The 17,342-nt window shown below is 38.5% G+C and overlaps 2 protein-coding genes and 1 non-coding gene across 7 annotated transcripts in view; 1 reads left to right on the top strand and 2 right to left on the bottom strand.

Moving 5' to 3' along the window:
- ABCE1 (ATP binding cassette subfamily E member 1) overlaps nt 1–13,185 on the bottom strand; it is a 30,713-nt gene extending 17,528 nt beyond the window's left edge. Inside the window, exons 1-5 of one of the 2 annotated variants that reach the window (XM_005908279.3) lie at nt 13,054–13,185; nt 6,821–6,954; nt 4,280–4,365; nt 1,437–1,534; nt 300–417 (exon numbers count right to left, since the gene is read on the bottom strand). In XM_005908279.3, coding sequence (XP_005908341.1) covers nt 300–417; nt 1,437–1,534; nt 4,280–4,365; nt 6,821–6,923 — 405 coding nt within the window. In that variant the 5' untranslated portion in view covers nt 6,924–6,954; nt 13,054–13,185. The remainder of the gene's footprint in view (nt 1–299; nt 418–1,436; nt 1,535–4,279; nt 4,366–6,820; nt 6,955–13,053) is intronic. The other variant, XM_070386597.1, reaches the window with a different exon arrangement.
- Nucleotides 12,488–17,342, top strand: part of ANAPC10 (anaphase promoting complex subunit 10) — an 85,310-nt gene continuing 80,455 nt past the window's right edge. For 2 of the 4 annotated variants that reach the window (XM_005908280.2, XM_070386599.1), the window contains exons 1-2: nt 13,261–13,397; nt 14,836–14,962. In XM_005908280.2, coding sequence (XP_005908342.2) covers nt 14,848–14,962 — 115 coding nt within the window. In that variant the 5' untranslated portion in view covers nt 13,261–13,397; nt 14,836–14,847. Of the gene's footprint in view, nt 12,594–13,260; nt 13,398–13,426; nt 13,707–14,835; nt 14,963–17,342 lie in introns of those variants that run through there. The other 2 variants (XM_070386601.1, XM_070386600.1) reach the window with 2 other exon arrangements.
- LOC138991554 (U6 spliceosomal RNA) lies at nt 15,699–15,805 on the bottom strand. Its single transcript, XR_011467525.1, has one exon. It is a non-coding gene; the product is annotated as a U6 spliceosomal RNA (small nuclear RNA).

Below are 17,342 nucleotides of genomic sequence, written 5' to 3'. Positions count from 1 at the left end.
ATAGAACATATACCTAAATAGAATACTTTTGCTTCTAATATACTAATAATACCAGAGGTGGATTTTTTTTTTTTTTCAAATCAAGGAACATAACAGTTTACAAAATCTCAGAATTATCAATTAAGTAGCATTAACACATTTTTAACTAAAAAGGAGTTTCGTTTATAGTTTCTCAGCACTAATTACACAAATAATCTTGAAAATAAGAACATTAAAAAATAAAATCACACATACTCTCTCCTTCACAGCCTCATAAAACTGACGCAAGATACTCATTTTTATAAGGTGGTAATACATACATCATACTTCCCAAGGTTTGGCTTTTGCTTTCCTGCTAAAATTTTTAAAGCAGTTGACTTTCCAATACCATTAGTTCCAACTAATCCCAAAACTTCACCCGGACGAGGAATAGGCAACCTGTCACAAGTGTACAAAAATAATGAAACAACTCAGACTTAGGTAGAAAAAGCTACGTAATACCAGAATGATGTCTTCTGATGCATTTGCACTCCACACACATTCATTAATAAGCCAAAAGAGAAATATGCCAGATATTATTGGCTATTAGGAAAAAACAAAAACAGCAGCCAAGATTAACTTAAACTGTTAATTGTTAGAAATGCATCCATGACCAATATTACTCCAAATTTTATTTATTCAACTTTCACTCACAGTCTAAAGTAACAATTTTTCTTTACATATAAGGCTCAGTTTTAATGTACAATAAAATGCTTTGGTACAAAACTGCAGAGCAGGTGCAACCTCACAGTCTTTTTCCTTCTTTCTTTTTTTTGGCCTGCCATTTACTTACAAGGAGAGAAGTGCCACATCAACCAGAAATATTCCACTTCATACTCCCTGCTGCAGTAGGGCCCCTTAAAGCTGGCAGGTTGAGAAATACCTTTTTATTAGTTAAATCTAGACTCCCCGATTCAAAATATTAGTGTTCAGCAGATTAAAAACCTCAAAGAATGTCTGTCAATAACAGTATATGTTGAAGCTCAGGGTAATATTCTCTGTAGATCATGAGATTAATAGATAAATAAAATCAACACAAGGCCCCTTAAAAATTATTTTGGGGAGAAGGATTTCGTAACAACAATGATTCTCACCCCAGTTGTATACTAGAATCACCTGGGAGCCTTATCAGCTTACTAATGTCCAGACTATACATCCAGAGATAAGATGTAATTCAACTGGGTTGAAATTACCTGGGCATGAGTACTTTTAAAAAGACTCTCAGGTAATTTTAATGTCAGCCTGAATGAACCACTGACATATACAATGCTATTCTGCATGATGTTATAATATTATATTTTGCTTTAGTGGATGCAAAAGTTATTACCACTTATTTTCCATTTTTTAGTTTCTCTGAAAATTTCAAATGTATTTTACTCTTGACTGAAGCAAAGAAGAATGCTGACTTGGAAATATACCTGTGAAGTTTGAAGGCATTGGCACAATATCGGTGTGTTGTTTCTTTTTCCAAGTTGCTTGGTAAGTTGACAATTGATAAGGCGCCAAAGGGGCATTTCTGTTATTTAAAATAAAGAATTAAGTTTCCATTAATTTTTAGAAATATGTGCATGACTAAAACGAACAGATTAAGAAGTTTTTTTTTTGAGATAGAACATTTTTATTCAAATATGTAAGTACATTTTGTGTCCCGTGTATTTTTTTTTAGTTGTTTTTATTTTATTTATTTATTTAAATTTTATTTTATTTTTAAACTTTACAATATTGTATTAGTTTTGCCAAATATCGAAATGAATCCGCCACAGGTATACATGTGTTCCCCATCCTGAACCCTCCTTCCTCCTCCCTCCCCATACCCTCCCTCTGGGTTGTCCCAGTGCACCAGCCCCAAGTATCCAGTATCGTGCATCGAACCTGGACTGGCGACTCGTTTCATACATGATATTATACATGTTTCAATGCCATTCTCCCAAATCTCCCCACCCTCTCCCTCTCCCAGAGTCCATAAGACTGATCTATACATCAGTGTCTCTTTTGCTATCTCGTACACAGAAGTTTTTATAATTAATTTTCCAAATGTGGGAGTTTCACACAGGTGTTTAAGTACTGTTTCACTTCCTATCCTTAAAAAAGTTAAGTTACTCGAAGGCAAGAATTTTAACTAATAAATCTGTATTCCCCTTAGTAACTGGCAAAATGCTGGAGATTTAATCTGTTTAACACTTAGTTAAAAACCTTACAGACCTGGAGATAGATTTTTGCGTTTTTTAAAAAATATTATTAGATAAAAGAAGGTTAAGAGCAAGATAAAACTTGATTATCTGGCATAGCTCAGCCAGTAACGCTTCTGTCTGCAATGCTGGAGACCTGGGTTCAATTCCTTGGTTGGGAAGCTCCCCTGGAGAAGGAAATGACAACCCACTCCAGTATTCCTGCCTGGAGAATCCCATGGACAGAGGAGCCTGGCAGGCTACAGCTCATGGGATGGCAAGAGTCGGACACCACTTGGTGCTATCTTTCTTTTCTATTGAGCGTACTATCTCATCAATGAGAAACATCGTCCCTTTATTTCCTTCTTCCTGTCTTCTGTACGCTTCCTTTACAACTTTGTAAAGTCCTTTAAGGTCATGGTTTGTACCTTTCTTGGTCTATTTACATCTCAACAACAGCTAGCATAGTATCTGCACAGAGAAAGGACTAATGTCTTTCCATTGTGATTTTTAACCATTCCACATGAAAAAGATATTCATATTCCAAGTGAGTAAATTCACATAAAAAGAAAAACATTTATTCATAGAAAAACTTATTCAAATGGTGACTGTCAATCAGATAAATGCCCAAGGAACAAGAATGGTAAAAATTGGAAGGTGATTTAAGAATGGTAATGCGGCTAGAAAAATTCCTCCAAAGTACAGATAAAACCAAAAGGGTACAAGCGAAATGTATAAATGCAGATTAGAAATCTGTTCAATGAGCTTAGGGAACTAATTCAAAAGTTTATATACAAAGGTTTCAGTGAATTCCCATTTTCTAAGTTATAAGAACACAGAAGTTTAAAAAACAAAACTCTTATTTTCAAGTTAATTCCTTATGCAAGATGGTTTTTTTTTTTTTTTTTTTTTACAAATGGAGTCACTGCCATTTACAGAATTCTCTATTATTCTATCAATGTACATAAAATGCCTTATTGGCTTCAAGTAATTTAAACTTCTCTTAATCTTCAAAGAAAAAATATCCATGTTGTTCATATACATGCTGCATTTCAAGTATCCTAAGTGTTCAGGAAGTATACACTACCCCTCTCCCCAAAGAGATTCATTACATCAGTATCTTTTCTGCCATGGAGTACATACCCAAATTCTGGAATCTCAATATTCTATAGTAGCCAAGAAAGAAAATAAAATCAAATATAGTGTTCAAAATAAGATTTCCAGCACCCACAACATTGGCAGGCAAAAAATATTTGCTGGAAGAAATGTCTCCTGCTTATACTATCAAAAGAAGAAAAAACGCTTTCAGGTACCGAGCTTGGTACTTCTGGATACTTAACTGAAAATTCAGAAACCAATTTAAAATATACTTGAGCCTAATTAGAAAAAATAATACGTGGTAGCCATATTCCAGGAAAGGTCCTTTCTAAAATATATTATGTGCAAATAAAAAATAACTAATTTAAGAACTTTATACTCTGGCTCCTAAATATCTTTTAAGAACCAAAGTTGGAAATCCATCACTCTTGAAGAAAATCCCTAATCAAACTATTCAATATAACAAAAACTGAAGCATTTTGAAAAGTTACACTATTGGGATAAATTCAACAATAAAAGAATACAGCAAAAGCAGCACTTCAGGATTAGGTTAAACTAAGAAAAGTTTTTGGCTGTGTCCATTTTTATTTAAAAGTGTGAATTTAAAATTTAAAAGACTTGAAAAAAATAATATATAATATGACTCATATTTTTTGTATTTATATTTCCAAAAAGTTCTGGTAAAGATCTGGAGAATGTTCTTCTCATAAGAGGGTGAAAAAAAGAAATTAATTTTGGTTGAGATGGCTTTACAAAATTGCATACAGCAAGGATAACTTTTATTATTATTTTTTAAAAGGATAACGTTTAAATGGGGTGGCTTAATTAATTGAAGCTGCAATAATATTACTAATACAAGAAAACCATTTTTCTAAATTTGTATTATTTTTTCACTGTTTCATACTTGGCTCTTTAAAAACAGTTATAATGTATTCAGAATTTTTAAATTTCATTTTTAGGTTATAATTTAATACAATAAATAAAATATCACTTACTTTAATACAAATACCACAGCCAATACAAAGAGTTTCAGAAATCCAAGCTATTTTGCTCTGGGCGGTAACCTCTATGCATAATTTTCCTGCAAAGGAAAAGACAGAATTAAGACGTTTATTCTGATAAGTCTAATTTTCTGACAACGCTGTTATTTCAGCAATTCTTGTTCCAAATTTCCATAAAGAATCAAATTTTCAAAGATCACAAAAAGAAATACACTTGAGATAATATCTTAAATCAGTGCTTTGTATGGATACACTGCTGGACTTATTTACTTATATGAATATTTGTCATGCAAGACAGAGGTGACTAATATACTTATTTTAATTTACTACAAGAAGATGCTGGTTAAAGTATTCGTTGTCATTGGGTCACTAAGTCATGTTCAACTCTTTGTGACCCCATGGACTGTAGCCCTCCAGGCTCCATCCATGGAATTTTCCAGGCAAGATACTGGAGTGGATTGCCATTTCTTTTTTTTTTTAATATTTACTTATTTTTTATTTGGCTGTGCTGGATCTTAGCTGTGGCATGTGGGATCTAGTTTCTTGACCAGGGTTCAAACCACGGCCCCCTGCACTGGGAGCATGTAGTCTTAGCCAATGGACCACCAGGGAAGTCCTAGGGGTTGCTATTTCTGATCTTAAAAGTTGACTAACCTGAATATTTAATCCACCAAATATGCCTTGACAATGGTAATGTATACCCGACAGGAGAATGAAATATATTAGCTAGATCAGGAAAGCTCCCCAAAGACATGCATCTAATACACAGACTAAATTAAATTTAGCATTAAGAATACCAATAATGGCATTTCTGAATAGCACAGTAGACTGTAAGATATGACATCTAAAGTTTCTTTTAAGATTTAGTAAGTTTATTTCTCACTAGTATGTTTAAAGTAACAATTATTTAGCATAGCTTTTAAAGACTAGCAATTCTGAATTTTTGAGAATTTATTTAATCTTGAAAATGTAGCAAAAGCTCATGAACAGTCATTCATACTAAGCTGTTTTTAAAAAGAATATTATCAAACGCAAACATCTTGGTAGTTCTTTCTTCGTGATTTAAAGTAACTAAAGGATTTTGTAGACCTGGAAGACTCTCACTAATTTGAACACTGGTTTGATTTTACAGTCAATGAACTTAAACAATACATGAACTGTGAACTTCAGATGTTCAAACTGGTTTTAGAAAAGGCAGAGGAACCAGAGATCAAATTGCCAACATCCGTTGGATCATTGAGAAAGCAAGAGAGTTCCAGAAAAACATCTATTTCTGCTTTATTGCCTATGCCAAAGCCTTTGACAGTGTGGATCACAATAAACTGTGGAAAATTCTGAAAGAGATGGGAATACCAGACCACCTGACCTGCCTCTAGAGAAACGTGTATGCAGGTCAGGAAGCAACAGTTAGAACTGGACGTGGAACAACAGACTGGTTCCCAATAGGAAAAGGAGTAGGTCAAGGCTGTATATTGTCACCCTGCTTATTTAACTTATATGCAGAGCAACATCATGAGAAACGCTGGACTGGAAGAAGCACAAGCAGGAATCAAGCTTGCCAGGAGAAATACCAATAACCTCAGATATGCAGATGACACCACCCTTATGGCAGAAAGTGAAGGAGAACCAAAGAGCCTCTTGATGAAAGCGAAAGAGGAGAGTGAAAACGTAGGCTTAAAGCTCAACATTCAGAAAACTAAGATCACGGCAAGAGGTCCCATCACTTCATGGGAAATAGATGGGGAAACAGTGGCAGACTATTTTTTTGGGCTCCAAAGTCACTGCAGATGGTGATTGCAGCCATGAAATTAACAGATGCTTACTCCTTGGAAGGAAAGTTATGACAACCTAGACAGCGTATTAAAAAGCAGAGATATTACTTTGCCAACAAAGGTCCGTCTAGTCAAGGCTATGGTTTTTCCAGTGGTCATATATGGATGTGAGAGATGGACTGTGAAGAAAGCTGAGCACTGAAGAATTGATGCTTTTGAACTGTGGTGTTCGAGAAGACTCTTGAGAGTCCTTTGGACTGCAAGGAGATCAAACCAGTCCATCCTAAAGGAGATCGGTCCTGGGTGTTCACTGGAAGGACTGATGTTGAAGCTGAACTCCAATACTTTGGCCACCTGATGCAAAGGGCTGATTCATTTGAAAAGACCCTGATGCTGGGAAAGATTGAGGGCAGGAGGAGAAGGGGACGACAGAGGACGAGATGGTTGGATGGCATCACCGACTCAATGGACATGAATTTGGGTAAACTTCAGGAGCTGGTGATGGACAGGGAGGCCTGGCGTGCCGTGTGCCATTCATGGGGTCAAAAAGAGTTGGATACAACTGAGTGACTGAACTGAACTGAACTTAAACAGGATCATTTAGTCACAAAGTATTAAAAGAAATTTAGAATAATATCTGGTCTTATTTTTACATTTTAAAGAAACTAACAGGGGTGAAAAGTGTACACTAAAGCCTAGAGAACCACGAAGATAATGTATTCTTTTAAAACTTTCTCTTATCCTTAAATGATCCACAGCTTACCCATCCGAACCACAGGGCAACTCTTCTTGCACTCCTGCCGACATTTCTTAGGTTTACATTTGTCATGGTTGACAATAGCAATTCTTGTTAATTTATCCGCCATGATTCTAAGGAAGTAAGAATATCCAGTTCCTCTATTAAAGAAAAGATTAACAAAATTATGGCATAGTCAGTGCAGTTTATTAAGAGAAGTCAGTCACAGGTATAAAAAATTCAAGAGGAGGAGATATCACTATTTCAGATATTAATACCTGGAACTAATTAAAAAAACAACTAGTGAAAGCAATAAAATAACTTGTTATGTCTGGAAAAACAAAATTTTACTTATACACCATTAATCAGAAAACTTATATGTAGAAGGAAAAAAATACTACTTTCAACAGTATATACACGTGTGATGAAACTCAAAATTACCACTGAAAGACACAAAAGACCTGAACAAATAGAATAGCATGCTGTTTCAATTTTCACAAAAGAGAATAGTCAATATCATAGTTTTCAATCTTCCCTGAATTTATACATTTAATTCAATCTCAAAGGGAAAAAACTGAATCAGACAAATAAAATCTAAAGCTCTTATGCAAAAAGTAGTAATAGCCAGGAAAATGGGAAAAGAGTAAGGGGTTGGGGAACCTATACTTGACATATGGAAAAAATTGATATAAGGCCTAAGTAATTAATGCTGATACCAGTGGATGAATACTGACAATAAAATAGAACAGAAAGACTTGACATGAAACATACATATGATAAAGATGTTTACTTCCTCCCTCTAACTAATCATCACTTCATGTCTTATCTATTTGACTATGATACTACTGGAGAAGGCAATGTGGCACCCCACTCCAGTGCTCTTGCCTGGAAAATCCCAAGGGCAGAGGAGCCTGGTAGGCTGCAGTCCATGTGGTTGCTACGAGTCAGACATGACTGAGCAACTTCACTTTTTTCACTTTCATGCATTGGAGAAGGAAATGGCAACCCACTCCAGCGTTCTTGCCTGGAGAATCCCAGGGACGGGGGAGCCTGGTGGGCTGCCATCTATGGGGTCACACAGAGTCAGACACGACTGAAGCGACTTAGCAGCAGCAGCATGATACTACTGATGGAAGTGGCAATTACTAAGGGTTTAACCATTATGTTGGTCAATCGGAAAAAAAAGTAAAATCTGCTTTCCCTGGGAACTGAAAATATGGTCAAGATGAATTTTATGTTAACTGCACTGATATGAAAAGGAGACCGGGGACTTCCCTGGAGGTCCAGAGGTTAGGATTTTGCCTTCCAACGTCCAAAAAACCAAAACATAAGACAGAAGCAATACTGTAACAAATTCAATAAAGACTTTAAAAGGGATCCACACACACAAAAGAGAGACCAAGTAACCAAGTAACTGAAAGTTTGAAAGTTTAGTCGCTCAGTCGTGTCCGACTCTTCGAGACCCCATGGATTGTACACTACCAGGCTCCTCCGTCCACGGGATTTTCCACAAGAGTGCTGGAGTAGGGTGCCATTAACTATATGTATATAATTTTGGAGATTTTAAAGTCTTGATATTTAACAGCAACATAAATTACAGAGCTGAAGTCAAAGTTAACATAATCTTCTATATACTGGGCTTAGTGATAGAAATTAATTTTCTTAGAATGGGATCAAAGTAATTCCAAAAAGCGCCTTACTACTCCAGTTTATTCCAACATGTAATGAAAGAACCTCAAGCCAAAAGATTATTGATCAACAAAGACATTCTGCTGGCTTTTTCTATCATGACTATGAACCCCCATCCAGATTTTTCTTGACCGAAAGCTTCCTCTAGCCTGTCCTCTCAGTTTATTAACCACTTTCCTCTAATGAGCTTGTCTTTTACCCTACCCCAGCCCTTCTTCCTTTGGCTAAATCCTTTACCTCGTCATTTTGAATAACTGCATTTTTCTGTAACCAACCTTTCAAATACGCCATTCTCCAACCAACATTTCTATCTTTTCACTTCACCACTCACATACACAACAATCCAACAACGCTTTGAACTCCCCTCATTCCTCAGACCTGTAACTGTCTCTACTGCTGCTGCTGCTAAGTCTCGTCAGTCGTGTCCGACTCTGTGTGACCCCATAGACAGCTACCCCGTCCCTGGGATTCTCCAGGCAAGAACACTGGACTGGGTTGCCATTTCCTTCTCCAATGCATGAAAGTGAAAAGTGAAAGTGAAGTCGCTCAGTCGTGTCCGACTCTTCGCGACCCCATGGACTGCAGCCCACCAGGCTCCTCTGTCCACAGGATTTTCCAGGCAAGAGTACTGGAGTGGGTCGCCAGTGCCTTCTCCAGTAACCGTCTCTAGATTCTATCAAATTTCCACTGTCCTTCATCCCTTTGTATCTTTGATGTCTTTTGTACCCACCTAAAACTGTCAGTCACTTACACCCTCATCTATAATTCTGGTTAAATTCAACTCTTCACCTGCACACAGATGGCAAGAGAAAAAATAAAGCCACGCTGACTAGTATCATCTCGAGTGAACCTTTATGCCAATTAGCCATCATACGATATGTATTTCCATAGCTAAGTCCCTTTGCAAACTAAAAGATATCCATCCGCCAAGGAGAAGGTTGCAACAACTTTTTCCTGTCTTTAACATCATCAATTATTCAGTCTTTCCCAGCTTATTCCCAGCATTCAAACACTTCATCATCTGACCCCAACCTCCTCCCCTGCTTCATTTCTCCACATTTTTATAGCAGGACTATGTAAAAGCACAAGCTGGAATCAAGACTGCCAGGAGAAATATCAATAACCTCAGACATAAACGAGTTGCCTACAGTCAGTGTTTCACATCTCTCTGGGTATTTTCCGCGGAACCCACTGCAGACATTAGTGTCCATCATTCCATGAAAACAGCCTGTCAGGTCATCCCTGTATTTTACATGACTAAAGCAAATGGTTGCTGGTATTTGCTTCAGGGTCTTAGCATTTTCTGCTCCCTTCGCGGGTAATGCTACTCCCACTAGTGGCTCACACCTTCAAGTCTTTAATGTTTATTCTCAGTGAGTCTTCTCTAGCTATAAAACTGCCTTGTTTTATTCTTCTTAGCTCTTTCTACTATATTACACAGTATATATTTCATATACATGTACGTATATGGTATATATAGGATTTCCCTCATAGCTCAGTTGGTAAAGAAACTGCCTGCACTGCAGGAGACCTCAGTTTGATTCCCGGATCAGGAAGATTCACTGGAGAAGGGATAAGCTACCCTCTCCAGTATTCTTGGGCTTCCCTTGTGGCTCGGCTGGTAAAGAATCCCTGCAATGAGGAAGACCTAGGTTAGATCCTTGGGTTGGGAAGATCCCCTGGAAAAGCAAAGGCAACCCACTCCAGTATTCTGGCCTAGAGAATTCCCCATTTATAGTCCATGGGGTCACAAAGAGTCTGACACAACAATTTACTGTGTGTGTATACGCATTTATGTGCTCTCTCTATATACATACACAGACAATATTTTTCCCTCACCAACTACAAAGTACTACATCATGAGTGCAGGAATTTTTGTTTGTTCATTTCAGCGGCTGGACCAGTGTCTATCACATAGTAGGAAAGCAAATATTTCTACTGAATGAAATGAGAAAATGAATTTAAATATAGTAAATAAATTTCCTACAGGTTATAACAACTTTAGGAGTCTCTGCAAGTTACCAATACATTATAGTGACAATTAAACATTAAAGTATATTATTTTTAAAAATCACCCAAAATGAAACAAACATTGTATGTAACAGAGTTACATTAATGGATAGGTTTACTTTACCTCTTTATAACCTTTAGAAACTCATCTAAAGATCAGCATAAGAAAATAAGTGATTTACGAATTGCTACCAAAAAAGCTATCATTCTAGAAGAGAATTCCCAAGTGACTGAAGATTCTTCAGCTATTAAAAATAATAAAACTAGAGATCATACAAATTATGGTGGATGAGCATGATTAATTCCCCTGCAGGGGATAAATCTTCATTGATTTATCAATGAAACTGTTTACAATAAGGTTTATTTCTGCCAAACTACTAAATTGTTTCAACTGCTATTTCAAACCATTTAAAAACCAAATGACTGTACGAGATGATTTTTATAAAATAAAACATACTAGAGATGGTTAATAAGCTGATTTATATTTTAAAATGATACATTATAATGCAATTAAGAAAAATGAATACAGATTCTTTGTAGAACTGTTAATTAACAGAGCAACGTGTAGACACTATTGTTAATTAAATTTCTATGTAAGTTTCAAGAATTGGGAAGAAGGATCCCCTCCTTTCTTTTTCATCGAGAAAGATGGAGTACAAGAAAGCTTGGAGGGGAAGACTGTAGTTACAGACTCCTAGGAACAAACAGGGATCTGAAGCTATCTCAAACCTGAAAACAAACTGTTGAAAACAGGTACTTGAACAATGACATCCATCATCCTTCCAGCTGAGAGGAAAAAAGGAAGTGAGACATTTATAGAAAGCATTTGTAGTCTAAACAAACTTAAGTTGAACAGTCGTGTCTGACTCTGCGATCCCATGGATTGCAGCCTACCAGGCTCCTCTCTCCATGAGATTTCCCAGGCAGGAGTACTGGAGTGGGTTGCCATGTCCTTCAGGGGATCTTCCTGATCCAGGGACTGAATCATCTGCTTTACCGTCTGAACCACCAGGGAAGCAAAGTCTTAACCACTGGACCACCAAAGAAGTCCCAGGAAGTTTCCCTGATAGCTCAGTTGGTAAAGGATCCACCTGCAAAGCGGGAGACCCTGGTTCGATTATTGGGTTGGGAAGATCTGCTAGAAAAGGGGAAAAGCTACCCACTTCAGTAATCTGGCCTCAAGAACCAGTCCATGGAGTCGGACAGGACTGAGCGAATTTTCACTTTGTAGTCTAAAACCAAAATTATTTTAATACCCTGTGAAAGCATATGAAAACGAATGATGCTTATGTCATGTGAAATATTCTAAAATTATATGCTATTGCAGGTTATTAAATTTATAAAACGTGTCAGTCGGGAGTGGTGCACAACTCTGATTTCAGAGTCTTAAACTGAAGACAATTAGAAGAGACACTAAATTACTATCGCTTTATCCTTGCCCCAGCAATTATAGTAAATATTCTTCCTAAAAATATTTTTTACAGGGGAAACAAGGATTTTAACTAAAATAAAAACAAACACTTTTTGGTTCAGATACGACAAGAGCCCTTGGTTAATACTGACAAAAATGAAGCATTATCGTCAAGTAGCTGGTATAGAATGCATATTCTCAGAACCAGGGACAAAAGTACTGAGGGCTGCAAAAACAGATGCCACTGTCATAAATGCAGTTAGCAGTCCTGTGGAAGAGAAAGCACCCCTCCCTCCAATAAAACCATATACAGTGTTTTGACAGATATTTCTCTCTTACCGGTTTTACCGTAAAAAATAAGAAAACCTGCTTAGGTAGTTTATGGGATGTGGGAATTGACTTTAGCCGTCGCGCCCACGATGCAAGAACCACTTAAGGGGAAATAAAGGTACTTTCAGTAAAGACATAGAACCTGATTTTCAGAGGTTTAAGATACAATAACGAGGAAACCGGAGAAATCACCAAGTGTCGTAAAAACTCTCGCGAAATGCAAAACGCGTTCAACTGGAAGATTATTTGAGATCACCATGGTGACAGCAGAGTACAGGCTGCTGTGAGAAAAGTCCAGTGACATCTGGCCATCATTTCTATAAAGACTGGGAGTGGACGAAGAGGATCCGACTCTTGGCGGTAAGATGCCGTGACTCATTCCACAATCCCCAAACCGCGAAGAAAAGGCTTCCCACCTGTGCCAGAAGAGCCGGGGCAGTAGGGGACGCTCTAAGTTATAAAAGCGGCTTTCACAAAGATTCAGTGCTAGGGGAGGCGCGGGGTCAAGGCGGGAGTGGAGGCGGCGGGGAGTGGACCACCGAGAGAATGACACCTATATCCATTTCCATGTCCCTTGGCGGGGCTGCCGGACCACAGCGGCCGAGAGCCGGGTCAGCTGTAGGGAAAGCGCCAGGCGCCCCCCGGCGCTCGGCGGCACCCGTGCTCCGGCGGTTCCAGCTGTCTCGTCCAAGCCGGCTGCCACGCGCTGCTGCAGCCGCCACCTGAGGCCTAACCAAAGGCTCTCGGAGAATGTCCCCACGGTGTTTAGACCGCGGCAGACTGCAGCTAAAGGCCAACCCCCTCCAGTCTATTCACGTACCTGGAGAAACAGATTCCCCTTGCGGAGGGGAACGCAGAGATCAAATCGGCGCTTGCTTTTCACTTCTCAGCCACACAGCGTGTTCCAGCGGCCACCGGCCAAAATGGCGGTGCCCAGCCGCCGCCTCACGCATGCCACAAGGACGTAATGCGCGTGCGCGCCAGGGCGCGCCAGGCGGAGCTGTAGAAAGAGGTAGGGAGGGGCGGCTGGGACTGACGTCATTGTACTGCGACCCCAGTGACATCTCTGGGGAAGCTAGGCGGGCCTGGGAAGCCGAGTGGGAGTGGCGCGGAGCTGCGGCGGATCCAGAAAAACTGAGTGGCAGCAAGCAGAGTCCGCAAGCTGTAAGTGCGTGGGCTTTCCCCGACGGGGAGAATGGTTCTAGCTTAAACGAACACCTTCTCTTTTCCATTGTCAGTCTTCTTTTACGCCATTTCCTCAAGGCCCGGGGGTCAGAAATGGATCCTTAGAGGTTGCCCGTTTTAGTACTTCTGACAGAGGTGTCAAGCAGAACCGACAGAGTCTGGACCAGACACTGCTCGCGGTGGCCTTCTCTCCTTGACCTTAGCTCCTGAACGGAATGGCCCGGAACCCATTCTTCTTCGAGCTCCGTGTTTTTTCCACTTGGTGGCGGCCAGTGCCAAGTTCGCCAGGTGAATTCTGCTCCAAAATAGAGATGGGCCTTTTGCGGCGACAGTTTGGCATTTTTTGGACATTTGGAGATGTGACCGTAGGTTTAATTACCTCATCTTAGATCTTACTTAACTTGCAGGTGGGAATACTTTAGTTTATTATTGAACCTATCCATTCACCCATGTACTGATTCAGAAAACTGCTAATGGATCATTTAAGCCTCAGTGCTTTCCAGTCTGTAGTTCAGTGTCTGGTATTATTTAAAGAGTATCAAGTGTGAAGAGTTAGGGAACAACTGAGATCTGATAGGAGGTGGATATCAAGGAGACAGTGTGCAAACCTTCTGGGCCAGGTTCATAATAGCATGTAGGTATAACGATGTTTAGTAGTTGAAACTGCATTACTGAAGCAATTTTACATGTTGTTCACTATCCAGAGGTTTTTTGTTTTTTTTTTTTTCCTCCCCACATTTGGACACACTTACCAAGATTAACTAACAGAAGATGTGAAAGATGAAGTAAACTTGTGGTTTAGAATAGGCCTGTTACTCACTTCTAGACATTAAAGGCATTCTTCTGACTTTATGTTCTACGGTAAGAGCACATGTAATGGGAATTTTTGACAATTAATGAAGAGATGCAATTTTTCTCTGCATCACTTAATCACTTAATGGATTATTTAAGATGTAAACCAATATTTACATATTCCAGGATTAAGATTTCAGTCTGACTTTTTTAGAGAAAAAACTGCATTTGAATTGGAATTTTTGCTCATAGAGGTATAGAACTGCACAGCATTATAGAGTTACACATCAACTCCTTTGGCAGGAAACGGGAAAGCCCAGACCCCTCAAAAGTCTAGACTAGTTAAAGGCAAGAGTCAACTCAAGAGTTGACATCCTGATCCTATGGCGTTCTGACTACTATATTCTGCTGCTTTGCACAACTTGTAAGTCATAATATGTTACATTGTAGAAACAAAACTGAATTCTCAAGCCTTTTAAATTGCAGTGGTTATGTCAACTGCTCTTGAAAATAGATGGTTACTATCCAGGTTACATTAGTGATACACTGGCTGTTAAACTTTTACCATTTGTATAAAGATGCTCAGGTCCTGGTATAATGTGAACATTCTTTTTTTTCTACATAGAGTATTTTTAAAATGACCACACCAAACAAGACACCTCCTGGTGCTGACCCTAAGCAGTTGGAAAGGACTGGAACAGTACGGGAAATTGGGTCACAAGCTGTTTGGTCACTCTCATCTTGTAAACCAGGTAAAACAAAACAGGAAGAAACTATGTTAACTACTGAAAGTTAACTTTAATATTCGTTTTGTTTAGATGTGTATGTGTGTGTGAGTGACTCAGTCGTGTTTGACTCTTGACGACCCTTAGCTCGCCAGGCTCCTCTGTCCATGGAATTCTCCAGGCAAGAATACTGGAGTGGAGTGCTATTCCCTTCTCCAGGGCATCTTCCTAACCCAGGGATTGAACCCAGGTCTCCCGCATTAAATGCAGATTCTTTACCATCTCAGCCACCAGGGAAGCCCTTTGTTCAGAGGCTTTAATTTTAAAATCTAATTGGATTTTCATTTGTTATATACCTCTTCTTAATTGCTTTACTAGTATCCACTTCAGTTTAACTGCACGTGTTATAAGGTCCCTTTATCCTCCCTCTTTTTGCTATGATTCAGTTACTTGGTTGGCATTTTTTTGACTATTTCTCTGGATGGGATAAATGAATGATATATTTTCTGAGTGATTATAGACCCCTAAATAATTTTATTTTACTCTTGGTTGAGATAGAATTCTCTTTCTCTCCCCCCCCCCATTTGATAAAGTACATTTTTTTCTATTTTGAGAAAGGGGTCACTTCAGACTTTGACTAGGATGAAGTTGGATTAATTCTCCCCATTTAATGTGTAGTATTCAAGCTAGAACTCACATCACCAGGGACTGAAAATTTCTTTATGGACTTAACACTGCATCCTTTTCCTGGACCTAAAGCAAAATAAATATGTAGTGCTTTACAAATTTGCATGTCATCCTTACACAGGAGCCATGCTAATCTTCTGGCTGTCATTCCAATTTTAGTATATGTGCTGTCAAAGCAAGCACTGGGATAGAATTCTTGAGTGGCAGTCCTTTTCTCAAAAAGTTGTGCATGCTAGTTTACCATTTCCTTTTTTATCACGTTGCAGGTAAGACAGTGTATATCTGTCTGTCTTACTTGCTAAGTAACTTGTTCTTTCTTTCTTTCTATTGATTCTTAGAGTTCAAGACTTTTGCCAGGATATATGTGTATCTTTTCTCATCCATAAAGCCTGTAATATGATACGCATTTTCAATCTGTAGACTCAAGCTCAGGGAAAGTTTTTAGCTTAAGGAATTTAAACGATAATGTTATTGATTCAGTAGTCATTTTTCTCTCAGAAAGCTCTACTATTTATACATAAGACTCCTGAAATCATCTTCCCAACCCAGCCTCTTCTGTTTCCTCTTAAGATTCTTTTCTCTCTCTTTTTATGAGTAATTTGAGGTATAATTTACTTAAGAAAAACTCACCCTTTTTGTATTTATAGTTATATGAATTTTAACAAGCACATCACAAATCAAAGCACCATCACAATTAAATATAGATTATTTTCATCATTTAAAGAAATTTCCTCATGTCTCTTTTTAGTCAGTCTTTTGCCCTGTCCCAGACCACTGACAACTTGATCTGTTTTGTGTCTCTTTGGTTTTTACCTTTCTCAGAATGCCATATAAATGTAATCATATTTTATGTAGCTTTTGAGGTCTTACTTCTTTCACTTAGTATAGTATATTTGTGATTGTTCCTTTAGGAGTTGGTTCCTTTTTATTGCTGATTACTATTCCACTGTATGGATGTATCACACTTTGTTACCTATTCACCAGTTAATGGACCTTTAGGTTTGTGGTAGTCAGCTTCCCAAATGGTACCAGTGATTCCTGTTTCCTGGTTTTCATGCCCCCCTGATGACCTCTCCCACATTGTGTCAGGGTTAGTCTCTGGAACCAGGAGAATATGGCAGATTGCAGTCTCAGTATGCAGTTTCTGAGGCTAGATCATAAAAGACATCGTGGCTCTGCATGCTCTTGTTTGGATCACACCGTCTAGGGAAAACTAGCTCCCATTTTGTGAAGAAACAAGGGGACCCATGGAGAGGTTGATGGGGCAAGAGACATGGCCTTCTGACAATAGCCAGTGGAGGACTGGGGCCTCCTGGCAACAGTCATATGATTAAATCACCTTAGAATGGATCCTCCAGCCACTGGATAACCAAACTGGCCCCAAATTCCTATCTCATAGAAATTGTGAAGTAATGCATGTTTGGTGTTTCAGGGTGCTAAGTTAACTAAGATAAGGTTGCTTCCAATATTTGGTGATTATGGAGGAAGCTACCATAAGCATTCATGTACAGGTTTTTATGTAGACATATATTTTTATTTTTCTTGAGTAGATACTTAGGAGTAGAGTGACTGGGTTCATTTATTTTTATTTCTTCCTTTCCAGTCTATAACTTTTATTTCCTTCTCTTGTCTCATTGCATGAGCTAAGACTTTCAATATGATGTTACATAGAAGTGGCAAAAAGGGTTGTTGTTGTTTAGTCACAAGTCATGTCTGACTC

The sequence above is a fragment of the Bos mutus genome, chromosome 17 (assembly GCF_027580195.1).
Source record: "Bos mutus isolate GX-2022 chromosome 17, NWIPB_WYAK_1.1, whole genome shotgun sequence".
Classification (NCBI taxonomy): Eukaryota; Metazoa; Chordata; class Mammalia; order Artiodactyla; family Bovidae; genus Bos; species Bos mutus.
Note: the sequence above shows the minus strand (reverse complement) of the source record. Positions and strands in the feature narration are given on the sequence as shown.